This window comes from Hoplias malabaricus, chromosome 8 (genome assembly GCF_029633855.1).
Source record: "Hoplias malabaricus isolate fHopMal1 chromosome 8, fHopMal1.hap1, whole genome shotgun sequence".
NCBI lineage: Eukaryota > Metazoa > Chordata > Actinopteri > Characiformes > Erythrinidae > Hoplias > Hoplias malabaricus.
This window is the reverse complement of record NC_089807.1, coordinates 37747507-37761113: the sequence shown is the minus strand read 5'-3', so window position 1 is coordinate 37761113 and position 13607 is coordinate 37747507. Positions and strand designations below refer to the sequence as shown.

Below are 13607 nucleotides of genomic sequence, written 5' to 3'. Positions count from 1 at the left end.
TTCAGAAGTAGGCCTAAGCCAAATATCAAACACTAACATTCATTAGTGTAGTAGGCATACCAATGTAATACGTGGTTTAGAATACAGCCCAAAGCTTAATTCACACCCTCCTAGGTATGCACACATTTTTGCAGTCAGTAATGCTTGTTTATACGTACGTGTAATTTTCTATTCTATGTATTCTGGGGTGTTTTTATTTCTGAAAGAGCTACAAATGTTTATATATTTGTGGCATTTTATACTGGACACTAAATAAATGTTAACACGCTGTAGTGTGTTTTCTGTTGTGTGAGCTTGTACTTTATTGGAAATTAGTAATTCAATAACACTGGACAATATCAGGGCGGCACGGTGGCGCAGCAGGTAGTGTCGCAGTCACACAGCTCCAGAGACCTTCGATTCCCGCTCTGGGTGACTGTCTGTGAGGAGTTGGTGTGTTCTCCCCGTGTCCACGTGGGTTTCCTCCGTTTGCTCCGGTTTCCTCCCACAGTCCAAAAACACACGTTGTAGGTGGATTGGCGACTCGAAAGTGTCCGTAGGTGTGAGTGAATGTGTGTGTCTGTGTTGCCCTGTGAAGGACTGGCGCCCCCTCCAGGGTGTATTCCCGCCTTGCGCCCAATGATTCCAGGTAGGCTCTGGACCCCCCGCGACCCTAAATTGGATAAGCGGTTACAGATAATGGATGGATGGATGGATGGACAATATCAGTGGTCTACGCAGTAATTATTTATCATATGAAATATTAGGAATTATTAGATAATTATTACAATCGGTGGTACTGTTCTTCATAGTTGTTGTTAATTTAATTTGTAAACACACCTACTTACAAAATGTTTGAAAAGTTGGACTATATTAGAAACAAGTTTTAAATGTATTTGAAACAAAACTTGATTTTACATCGTATTTTAAAACCAGTTTTCCAAGCTTTCGAATGACAATGGCTCTTAAATTGACAGGGTATTGTGGAGAGGGTTACAGTAGATGTGGGAGTGTTTCTGCACCCGCTTCAGTTCATTTAAACTGTCGCTGTTGTGTGTCAGTGCAGCTCCCAGCGCCGTCCACACTGAAGCACAGCCAGCGGAACACCGGACTGAAATACGAGCTTATCCGGAGAAAAAAAGGTGAGGATACGAATTAAACTGCGGCCCTTTCTGCAGCCACGAATAGTGTAGCGTAGCTGTATATCTAAATATTTTGTGTTTTGAAAGAAAACTTCAAATTCAGGGCTGCGGTATAGCATTAGCTTACCGCGAGTAGAGTCTGGGACGATGCTGCAGCTTCATGTTGAAAATGTCCAATCCACCTTAAACGCTGCATCAGTTATATGCTACTTAAGGTGGAAAGTCATATACAACACGTTCGAAGCTGAGCTAACGTTTTTTAACCTATGGTGGACAATTGGCTTATATGCTTTCATTTAGTTTTTTTTCTCGCTTGTTGTTTGATTGCTTTTCTTATTAATGTGGTAAGATAGCTATAGCTGGCTAACATTATTGAAATGTTAAATACGCATACTCTATTTGCATTTTTGTCTAACGTTATTAAAAATATGGATTTTGTTTTCTTAACGGTGTTTGTCAATGACGAGTGATGTGTAAAGTGCATACGTTAGTTTTGCTATATTTTAAAATGAATATGTAACGTAAAATATTGAAGTGAAGTTAATGTTTATTTTATTGAACGTTGCGAGATTTACGGGAGCATTAATGATCATTCTGAAAACGGAAAGCTGCAGTATTTGTAAATTGCACATTTTAAACGTTTGTACGCATTTGTTTGTTTGTTATTTGTTTACGTTTATACTGTCATGTTTCAACAACATAAACTAGCTAATAAAATAACGGTCGTGTAACCAGCGCGATTAACGGTAACGTTAACGGTAGATGTGCGAGCGCAGCCAACTGTTAGCTTAGCTTGCTGTGTTAGCCAGCTAATTTACAGTACATCTGGTGTAGGGCTGAATGTAGCCTAATATACTCCCGATATATATATATATATACCTCAGTGTGTGTGTGTATATATATGTGTATATGTATGTATGTAATGTATGTATGTATGTGTGTGTGTGTATGTGTATATATATATATATATATATATATATATAATGTATATGTGTGTATGCATGTGTTTTTTTTTTTTTACCTTAATATTCAGTAACGAGGGCTCAGAATAAGGGTGACGTTTGTGTAATAAGCTGATTAATTTAATTATGCAAATATACAAGTGCGTATTTGTCGCTTAAGGTTTTGTGTTCGTCATTTACAGTGGTTGGTAACGTTTATTAAGGCGTTCAAAAATTGAAACAGCTAGTTAAATCTTATAACGTCTAAATAACGTTAGGACATAGAATAACTCTCTGAAAAATAAAACGTATGTAGCTAGTATTTTCTAAAACCTAGGTGAGGGCAGTCTATCAAAAATAACAATTTCACAATGCCTTATACTCATCACAAAATACAACAGTTAGTGCCCCATTAAAAAGAACTCCACCTATCATATTAAACTAAATATAATTTAACTTAATGCTATTGTATAATGACGATTTTACTTTATGTGAGTTTTCTGTATGTGCTTATACTGTAGGAAACATCGTTTTGCTTACCTCTACATTTCATCAAAATAATCAATACCTGGGGAAATGTTTGGTTCTACCATTGGCACAGGAGCTAAAATAATTCAGTTTTCATGTAATAAAAATAGGTTGCTTATTTGTGATTTAGGAGACTATTGAGTATATTTAGCCATTTTATATTTTTGTGTAAACAAGAAAATCTCTCAGTGCACAATTCCTAGTAAACACTGAATCAGTAAATCTGCTGAGTATATACAGCATATGAGTCTCTTGTTACTATATTACTCTGTCCCTTGTTACACTTGTCCCTATGATCTGGGCAGTTAAAATACCCAAATCTGTTTTTTTTGGGTGTAGATGAAGCTGCGGTGGGGCTGGATGTGTCTCTTGCTGCTGTCCGTTGCCTTGGTAACATTGGCCCAGGAGGAAGAGCTGGATGATGAAGAGGAAGCACAAGTGGAGGATGGAGAGTTGGATTCAGAGGCAGATGACAGCAGTGAAGTAAAAGCTGATGCCAACGTGTCGTTTCAGGTCAGAGGTCAAGTGAATTTATAGTGCATAATTAAATGCACTGTGGTACATATATTATTCTAGATTTTGTGATTTTTAAATTATACTGAGAATAGCATATATGTGAATTCTCAATAATTCCAAATCATATACTTATTATATTTATATATTTTCTAGGTGACTTACAAGACTCCTGTTCCAACTGGAGAGGTTTTCTTCTCTGAGACATTTGATGATGGATCTCTCAGCGGGTACAGTGAAATATCATTTGCAGTTATTTTTAATTCCCAGAATCAAATCTGTAAGTTGTTTATATGTTTCCTGGGCTTCTGATGTAACCTTATTTTGTATTATTGTTCTTCAGGTGGATAAAATCTAGAACAATGAAAGAGGATGCAGATGAAGATATTGCTAAATATGATGGTGAGTTTGAAGACCTTTTTTGGTCTGTTTGGTTTTAGTCTTTGTCCTGCTCTTCAGATGGGAAGTAAACAGTAGTGTCTCTGCAAAAATTACTTTACATCTGAACAGGGTTCTTTGTTTTACGGCTTGATAAGAACTTGAGTAAAACAAAATTAAAAGTTATTACCAAAGTGAAACGTTTTATCATATCTAGGTCTGTGATCTGTGTTTAATAAAGCTTTTTTCTTATGATTTGTAAGTTGTGTGATAAGCACAGTGTCTTTTATTTCTTTCAGGCAAATGGGAGGTTGAGTCCCTGAAAGAGAATAAAGTGCCCGGTGATCTTGGTTTGGTACTGAAGTCTCGTGCAAAGCACCATGCCATTGCAGCTCCTCTGAAGAAACCTTATGTTTTCAAAGACAAGCCACTTGTAGTCCAGTAAGTAGATTTCCCAGTTACTATCATCGTAGAAATCTGTTGTTGGTGTGAAATCAATATTAAAACAGAGTTAAAACTGTATGGCATGAAGATGTTGCTTTCTACAGTTGGGTTGGGAGATGGTAGAATGTAGAAACTGCTGTCAAGTGCTATAACCATATAATAATGTGTATAACTGTGTTTTAATCCAGTGTTGTTATTTTTGTGGGTTTATTTACTGCCTGTGTTCTATGTACAGTTGTTGTTTAAAAAGGTCTCTTTCTATCCTGTATGTTAGGAAGACAATTGTATTTGACTGAATACTGCTTGCCACATTACTACTATGTACAAATAATTGCGAACAAACCTGTGTGCTTATGTTTTCTGACATTGGATAGTCATATGCTGGGTAAGGTAGATTCTTGAGAATGAGCCCCAGCAACAACAAACATGCACTGTGCAAAAATGCTATTTAAGTTTTGAATAATTGATATGTTGCACTATATGCAAATTAATTATCGTTTAAAAAATACTAAAATCACTTGTGATGGTGTGTACAACCATCGATGAATAATAGCATTTAAAGTGTTACAAATTTTAATTAATGTAATGTTGAAGTCATAAAGGAGTTAAAAAGGAATTAAAACTATGAACAAACAATCATAAGTTACTTTATTTGATTTGATCATGAATGAACACTGCTTTTAATGTATTTACATCTGTGCCTAATTCACACAAGAGGTTGTCTCTACATTAGGTATGAGGTCAATTTTCAAGATGGTATTGATTGTGGGGGTGCCTACATCAAGTTACTGTCTGATGCTCCTGACTTGGATCTGGTATGTCTGTTTAAATAGAAATGATACAAGAAAACTTATCAAAACTGTGCCAATTGTAGGGATGTTTAATAGTTTGCCTTGGACTTGCAGGAGCAGTTTCATGATCGGACAGCGTACAGTATTATGTTTGGACCAGATAAGTGTGGAGAAGACTACAAGCTGCACTTCATCTTCAGACACAAGAGCCCTCTGAATGGAGATTATGAAGAGAAGCATGCCAAGCGAGCTGACACTGACCTCAGAAAGGTGTATTCTGACAAGAAGACTCACCTCTACACTCTGGGTAGGTATTTCACTGTATTTGTGACACACTGCAAAGTAAATATTTATGTTCTCCCCCTGTCTACTTGGGTTTTATCTGGGGTCTCCAGCTTCCTCCCACTGTCCAAAAACCTGGAGGTTAGATCAATTGGCTATTCTAAAGCCACTGCCCTGTGTGAGTGAATGAGTGTGTATGTAAGTGAATGCACATGTGTGTATGCCCAGATATAGATTGGTGTTCTATCATTGGTCAACCAGGAGTGCTCAGTGCAGTCCTCCAAGTCGACACTGCACCTTTGGCTGCTGCTTCTCGCTATTGTGTGTGTTGAATAGAGTGGCATTTAGTGCAGTGTTGATTGTAACACATCCTTGGTTATCTAGAAAGGTGCTATATAAGTGTAATTATTAATAAAATAATAAATAAATGAATATGTACAGATATCAACCATAACATTATGAACACCTGCTTGTTTCTACACCCATGGTTAATTGTCTTAGCTCCACTGACACATGGTAGTTTCAGTTACAATGGACAGTGAATGGGCACAGAGTCTAAAAACACCAGGGTGAAAAGGAACACAGAAAATCTGCAAACCAACAGATGAACCACAGTCTGTAAGCGTTGAACTACAAGGTGCTCCTTTATTTTCAGTGGAGTTGAGCAAATGCACTGTGAGTGTAGAAACAAGGAGATGGTGTGAATGTTGTAGCATTTTGGTGCATTTGCTGTGAAATAATGAAAAAGAAATGAAATTTGAATGATTCTGAATTAAGCTTTTCTTAATAGTTTAATGTGAGTTGAATTGATTTTATATAAAAATGTAATATACAGTTGACTAACTTTTTATTACAAATGGACTTACTTCAAGATTCTTTCTTCTTTTTTTTCTTTTTCAGTCCTTAACCCAGACAATACCTATGAAGTATTTATCGACCAATCCAGTGTTAGCAAAGGAAGTTTACTCACTGACGTGATTCCACCAGTGAACCCACCTAAAGAGATTGATGATCCTAAAGACTCCAAACCAGATGACTGGGATGAGAGAGCAAAGATTCCTGACCCTGAAGCAGTCAAGCCTGATGACTGGTGAGGTCTTAATTTTTGGGAACAAAAAGTGGGCCATTGATGTATAAAATATTGTTGTGATGCTATTATTTGGACCATGGAAGGTTAACATTTCTAAGGAAATCCATCCTTAATACTTCAGTGGTGCTCATTTACCAAGGCCTCCATTCTCATTCAAGTACTTCTTTACTTCTACACTTCTTAGCTTAAACACAGAGAAATTATAGCTTTTTTATTCCAAGCATCTGGATAGCAAAACCTCCTACTAGCTTCCTACTAAGATATAATGAGCATGTTAAGTTAGCTGTTGCACTGAGATTATTATTTTCATAAACATTTACTGACTAACTGGATAAATTTAGTTTTTATTCATGTGTTTACACATTTTATTTCCAAATGAAATCCATTTTTAACCATATTTTTTTGTTTAAAAAAAACAAAGATAATAGTTGTCAGTGAAAAGTTCATACGAAGGCACAGTGCAACAAGTAGCTCCAGATTTCTGTTCCAGGGTTGTGGTTTCAGTCCGAGCCTCAGGTGACTGTCTGTGAGGACGTTGGTGTTTTCTCTTCATGTCTGGGTCATACTATATTGTCCCACAGTTCAAAATCAAATGCTGGTAAATGGATTGGTTATTCAGAATAGTAAATGTGTGATGCCCTGTCTAGTGTGTGTTGCGGCCTTGTGCCCCATGATTCTGGGTAGGCTCTGGACCAGAACCCTGAAGAGGATGAACATATTGCATAGTGAAGGAATGAAAAGTTTAGCCTCTTCCTGTATTACTCAGTTATATATTACATAAATCATCCCTCTCTTGTTGCGATCCCCCTTTTTAACTTTTCTTTCTGTTTATTCTGTAGGGATGAGGATGCTCCAGCAATGGTACCAGATCCTGATGCCATAAAGCCAGATGGCTGGCTGGATGATGAGCCTGAATTTGTTCCTGATCCTACAGCAATAAAACCTGATGACTGGTAATCTCTACCCTCAGTGTCTCTGTATTCTCTAGGCACATTTAAATATAGCAGCACTCTAATTATGCCACTTAGTTTAAAATATAGCGGCAGATTTTGTATAATAGTGATGTGAAAATCATGTTAAAAATGTTTGTCAGAAAAAAATGTTTTGTCAGAGTTAAATATTGTGCTTGTTAACAAGAATAGCATGAAGTTGTAATTGTCACATATGATATGATTCAAGCATTCCAATTATTTTTTTTAGTGTGGTTGCATGCATATACAACACCCCTGCCTCTTAACATTGTTTGACATGTGGTCAAATATATTTATTTATTTTTCCAAGGGATGAAGAGATGGATGGTGAATGGGAAGCTCCTCAGGTGCCTAATCCGAAGTGCCAGACTGCTCCTGGGTGTGGGGAATGGAAACCCCCCACAATCAATAACCCGCAGTACAAGGGCAAGTGGAAGGCACCGCTTATAGATAACCCCAACTACCAGGTACTGTTTCAGAACATGTTATTTTATATATAATTTTTTGTCATGCAGTTAAAACATTACATGGAAAAAAAGTTACATACAGCGAATATGGTCAGTTCACATCAGCATTATTTGTAAAGTAATAAGTTGGTAACGGTATGGTAACTGCTTGTATTTAAGTTAAATTTTAGTAAATAAATAAATTATATTTTAGTTCCCTAATTACTACTCAATCATAAATCAGGTATAACTTCTACAACTTTGTTGTATTAGTGTCATTTCCCCAAAACAATGTAGTTCTGTTAAAATGTAAAGCCAATGTTATTATTACCTCCAAACTATTCATCCTTAAAATCTGGCTTTATTTATAAATGAAAGGCACATATTCATAAATTCTCAAGAGATACATATTACCCAGGGATTTTTTTTAAATTATATAATTTCAACTACTCATGCACAGTTTAAATTCAACAATTTGTGCACAAAATTCCAGTTTTGACTTCTGTGGTCTGAATGCAGGGTGTGTGGAGTTCACGTAAGATTTTGAATCCGGACTATTTTGAGGATCTGGAGCCGTTTAAGATGACCCCATTCCGGGCTGTAGGGCTGGAGCTGTGGTCTATGACATCTGATATTTACTTCGACAACTTCATCATCACTGCAGACAAAGAAGTAGCAGACCGTTGGGCTGCAGACAGCTGGGGTCTCAAGAAACTTGTGGCTAGCGCCAATGAGGTGAGCATACAAATTAGCCTGACATCTGGATGAATATTTTAAAAATATATATATTTTAATATAAGCTGTTGTATAGGACACTACCATATATCCTTCCTTAAGTTAGCATTTTTTTTATTGCATGTGATGCTGTGTCAGCTTCTGCACCTCAGTTTTTGGCCAAATTCTGTTACATGCTCTGGGACATTAGTTATGCTTGGTTTTTGTAAAAGTCAGACAACTACAGTTTTTCTGGGAAAATGTGAACTGAATGCTAGGCAAGTTTAAAATATTTGAGCTGTAAAATAATATTGTTTAAATTAGTACAGCATTATGTGGACAGCAGCATTTTACTGTAAGTAAGTGTTTTAAAGAGTCTTATAATGAGGTGTAATTCACATATTGTAACCAAAAGCAGATCTTATGTAGTTTCGGAAATCTTTTGTTTCTAAAGATTCGGTCATAGGTTATAAGTGACTCTTTCCTCTGAATTTTTCAACACTTCACCTGGCAGAACTTAGTGTTTTATGGAGTGATGGTTGAAGTTCATGATTACATTATTTAATTACAACAAATACAACACATTACATACAACTTTATCACAAGGCTTGTGTTATGCTGACTATTAAAATACAATTAATTGTGCATCCTGTGAGGAGTGTGGTGTTCTACTCTTGGTAAAAACACACGTTGGTAGGTGGACTGGCGACTCAAAAGTGTCCGTAGGTGTGAGTGTGTGAGTGAATGTGTGTGTGTCTGTGTTGGCCTGTGAAGGACTAGTGCCCCCTCCAGGGTGTATTCCTGCCTTGCGCCCAATGATTCCAGGTAGGCTCTGGACCCACCGCGACCCTGAACTGGATAAGGGTAACAGAGAATGAATGAATGAATAATTGTGCATCCCTAGTGTAAAGTAATACCATTTGTAGTTTAATATCTTTGTGACATTGCAAGCTACACTGTTAGAACAACGTCAAAGGCTGTCTTTTGTGGCAGACATATTAATTCAGCAGTTATGGTACAATCATGGGCAAAAAATTGTGCAGTCTAATTTATAGTGTTCATAGAGATATCAAAGAAGAAAACAAAGCATTCATAAGATCAAACACACGTGATATCAAAGTCCTGGACTACACAGCACATTTAATTGTTTTTTTTTTTCTTCCCCTCATTGAAAGGGGTATATAGTCCTGGACTAGGCTTAATCCATGTCTGGGAAACCACCCTCCTTGTTTATATGTTTGCTTTTTCTGTCTTTTTTTCTGGCTAACGGTCACATTTATGTCACTCTGTATCTCCCTCTCAGCCTGGGGTGTTCAGTCAGCTGACACTGGCAGCAGAGGAAAGACCATGGCTGTGGGTGATTTATATCCTGACTGTTGGATTACCAATTGGCCTGGCTGTGCTATTCTGCTGGCCTAAGGTGAGGACTAAACACTATAGATGAATAATTCCAGTCACGAGGACCAAATTCGTGTCATTGTTGTGTTCATCATTGGGATCCGACTTGATTTAAAGGAGAAATATGCATTTCAGTCACACCCTGCAAATAGAAGATGCATTCTCTTCACTCTAATGGAAGTCTGGATGATCAAAAGTTCATTTTATCTGTTTATTTCTAACTAGATCATCATCATCATCTTTTCCAATTATCCATTTCAGAGTTGCAATTTTCTAACTAGAGCCCAACCAATATATTGACTGGCTGAAAAAATTGATATACTGTTTAAGTGGAAATCCTGCCACCAAAGCATAGATTTCTTTAAATGTAGAAAAGGATATCCAGCATGTGAAACCCTGCTTTATTGACCAGGATAATAGATGCCTCTTTTTGGAATTGCTCATGTTCTGATGCCTGGGGCTGTAAAAAGTTATATCAGCTTTTCTTATTGGTTATTATTATTGGTTAAAATCAGTATCAATGGCAAATGTTCATATCTGCTTGCCCCTTTTTCTAAATTCATGGCTATGTGCAGATGGTTAGCAAAACTGGAATTGTACACAGTTGAAATGTGCCATTTATTTAATTCATCAATTGCTGTGAACACACACTCTCACACATTAGTTCACTCGACACAGTGAACACACATGAAGTGGCAGGCAGGCATCACCAGTGCCCGTGGAGCAGTTAGGGGTTGGGTGCCTTGCTCAAGGGCACCTCAGCCATGGATTGAGAGAGGACAGTGCTGTTCCTTCTCTCCCCCTGCCTCCTGTATTCCTGCCAGTACCAGGCTAGCTTCTCTATTAAATAAATCTAAAACTATATAAAAATTTCTTACACGATGCTCAGAAGCCAGTGCTAATTTAGATTTTATTTATCATTTCCTAACATATTCCTAAATGTTTGTCTTTATTTCCCCTCTGTGCTGTAGAAGTCAGATGATGATTACACCTACAAGAAAACTGACCCGCCTATTTCTGAAGATGTAGAAGAAGAAAATGAGGACGAGGAAGATGATGATGTAGAGGAAGAGGAGCAAGAGACAGGGAAGCAAGAGGACCAAGACCAAACAAATGAGGTTTCTGAACCAAATGGTAAGAAAATAGAATTTTATTTTATTACTCCAATGATGGGGGCAGTACTTATTGAATAGAAAAACTGGTGATGTTAGGTTCAGTATAGTTTTCCAGTTCTAATGTCACAATTGGCTTTGTGTTAAAAATTGCTTACAAATTAGAAACATTTGGCTCAAAAATAAAACTTCTGCGTTGCCTTGTACCAAACCAAACCAAATCTCCCAAGAAGTTTAAATGTGGTTTTAGTGATAGACAACATGCAGTAATGGCAAAGCAATATCAGATTTTTTCACACAAACTATATCTCTGTCGGACCTGAAGAGGCCATCTGCTCAACCTCAGCCTGACTCCGTTTGCACCAGTGGAGTAGTGGGAGACAAAGATGTACCAGGATGTAACAGGAACAAAAAGGAGACTAAAAAAACATGGCAAGATTCGAAGACATGAAAAGGCACACAATTGCTTTATTATACATATTATTCGGCACTTAAGAAAAGCTATTGGCGCATTGTATTTTTTTCCACTAAGCTAATTTCTTTTGGCTGGAGGCCTGGCAGACACTGTGGGATTTCAGAAATCTTATCATTGAATGACAATTCAAACTGCATGTTTGAATCTTCCGTTGTATGTGGCCAGCACTCCTGAATATTTAGCACACATTGCATTAAGGAAAGCATATCAAGTGACTAAATGTCAAAAATCCACTCGTTTGTCCAACCACTCAGTCAGTGATTCTTTTTCAGTTGGTTAGACATCACTACCTCCATCCCCCTCTCAAACCAGGCTAAAATTGCATTTAGAGAAGGAGTGATATTTAAGTGCTACAGCTGTACTCTTCAATCAGTACTGTTTTAGATTTGCTTTTTTAACACATGCAAAGCAGTTTCTTTTAATTCATGTTAAAGCAGATTTAATAAGATTTATACAATGTGCATTGGAGATGGTATCACTTTTGTAAAACCATTAATTTTCCTTAATCAGAAAAGGAGAGCAGAACTGACGATGAAGGTGAAGCTGCTGGAACTAATGCAGCAGAGGAGGAAGATGAAGATGAGGAAGAGGAAGCTAGCAAGTCAAATGACACACCTTCTGATGATGAGGTAAGACTGCTAGGTGAAGTTATTTAGGCTAGAGGTCTTCACTCCCAGCTCTGCTGTCCCCGTTTTTAAGCCCTTTAGAGGAGTTATAGCTTTAAACCGTGCCAGAGAGTGAAGTAAAGAACACTAGTATTCAGTTAATGTCAGGGAAGACTAACCACCTTTTGGTTCAAAAGATATTACAGTTAAATATTTAAATACTATTACATTGGCATTACATTTGTATGTTGTAATAACAGATTTAAGTCCATATTTATTTGCATTATAAATTTTATAAATATAATTAAAAATCTTTCTACTGATGACCACACAAACTTGTTTTTTTCTGTTGCAGATGAAGGATGCTGATGAGGGTAATCAGAACACTGGAGATGGACATAAACAGGCTGTGAGAAAAAGGAGAGTACGGAAGGACTGAAAGGCCTTTTTTCTTCTTTCTTCCTCTCTCTTCCTTTTTCTTGTCCCCTCCTGCCTTTATAAATGCTGCATGCCCCTGGCTTTGCAAAGTCAACAGGCCCTGCCCCCTCCACTGGAGCTTTTTCCTCCTCCTGCTCCTTCCAGTCTTCCTGTCCACCAATAGATCTTACTGGTTGCTTTTCAGATTTAGCTGTACCAATCACAACTCTGCTGTATTTCCTCTCTTGAGGTATTTTGAAGGAGTAGCATTACAGCCAGTTTTTACCATTGCTAGTGCTAGTTTTAGTACTGTGACAAATGATTGTGGGGTGTGTTTTTTAGAAACACACCTCATGACATTTCATAGTTTCGAGAAATTGTTCTTTAACTTATTTTAAGAGTCAGTTACATCTGTTTTAAGTTATGTTTTAATGTTATTGGTCAAAAATCGCACTGAATATTTATTGTTTGTAAATTGTTTGAAAACGTTGCAGTTGAACTGACTAATGGCGGACATTAAGATCTTGGTTTCCTCATTTTCTAGTGAAGGAGAGCTTGACTTGTGGGATCTGAATCTGCACTCACATCTGTCTACACTTGGCAGTCAGTATTGTTAAAAGCATATCTGAGATATAATTTTTTCCCCTTCAGCTCTAAATAGAATACAGATCTTTTCAAACATGTTTTTCACACTAATGCTGTCATTTTAGCCAGAGAATGCTTCTCTGTGCTCTCTACACCTACAGATCCAATGAAGAGAACGCAAGCAAAGAAACCTGATCATCAGATTTGAGTCAGGATGCTTTGTGATTACAGCCTCGATAACAAATCTTTAACACAGCACAATATATTTATTCTGAGCCCTCATGGCAAACGAGGCTGACTGACGTGTAAAACATTTCAGCTTTGGGAATGGAGACATTTGTCTTGAGCAATGTACACAGTTCTGTTTGATTTCTGCTTTTCTAGTTTTGTTTACATGTTTGTAAGTTGTACATTGCTCTTGGAAATAAACATTTAATACAAAACAGAAGTATGTGCCCATAAGAGACTCTAATGCAAAGGCAAAAACAATTTATTAACACAAAAAGGTTAAAGGCATAAGAGTAGAAGTACAATTTACACACTTACACGCAAGGCAGTATCTACATTGGACGTGTGCAGGCTTTTGTTATATACCTGAAGGAAAGGTTAATAATATACAGTATTAAAGTACATTAAAACAATAAATAACATGACAATATGACCATTCCCTTATCGTTCTTTATATTCCTCAGGCTGAATTCTTGACACTTTTGAATGCCGGCATGTTTGAGCAATGTAAGAGTCTAATGGACATGTTCATGTAGAAATAGAACAAGAAATGTATATTATATGTACC

General features: G+C 37.1%; 1 protein-coding gene across 3 annotated transcripts; it reads left to right on the top strand.

Annotated features, from left to right (window-relative positions):
• Positions 1–1054: 1054 nt before the first annotated feature.
• clgn (calmegin) lies at positions 1055–13076 on the top strand. 3 transcript variants are annotated; one of them, XM_066678822.1, is made up of 15 exons: positions 1055–1121; positions 2930–3103; positions 3260–3333; positions 3447–3505; positions 3781–3922; positions 4659–4740; positions 4831–5023; positions 5899–6088; positions 6928–7041; positions 7370–7526; positions 8025–8240; positions 9523–9639; positions 10589–10751; positions 11715–11833; positions 12165–13076. In XM_066678822.1, exons 2-15 carry the CDS (start codon positions 2930–2932, stop codon positions 12246–12248), a joined length of 1884 nt encoding a protein of 627 aa, XP_066534919.1. In that variant the 5' UTR covers positions 1055–1121; the 3' UTR covers positions 12249–13076. The 3 variants fall into 3 exon arrangements, with proteins under 3 accessions (XP_066534919.1, XP_066534917.1, XP_066534918.1); XM_066678820.1 differs by lacking the exon at positions 1055–1121 and adding an exon at positions 1332–1465; XM_066678821.1 differs by lacking the exon at positions 1055–1121 and adding an exon at positions 2016–2045.
• The last annotated feature ends 531 nt before the right edge of the window (positions 13077–13607 follow it).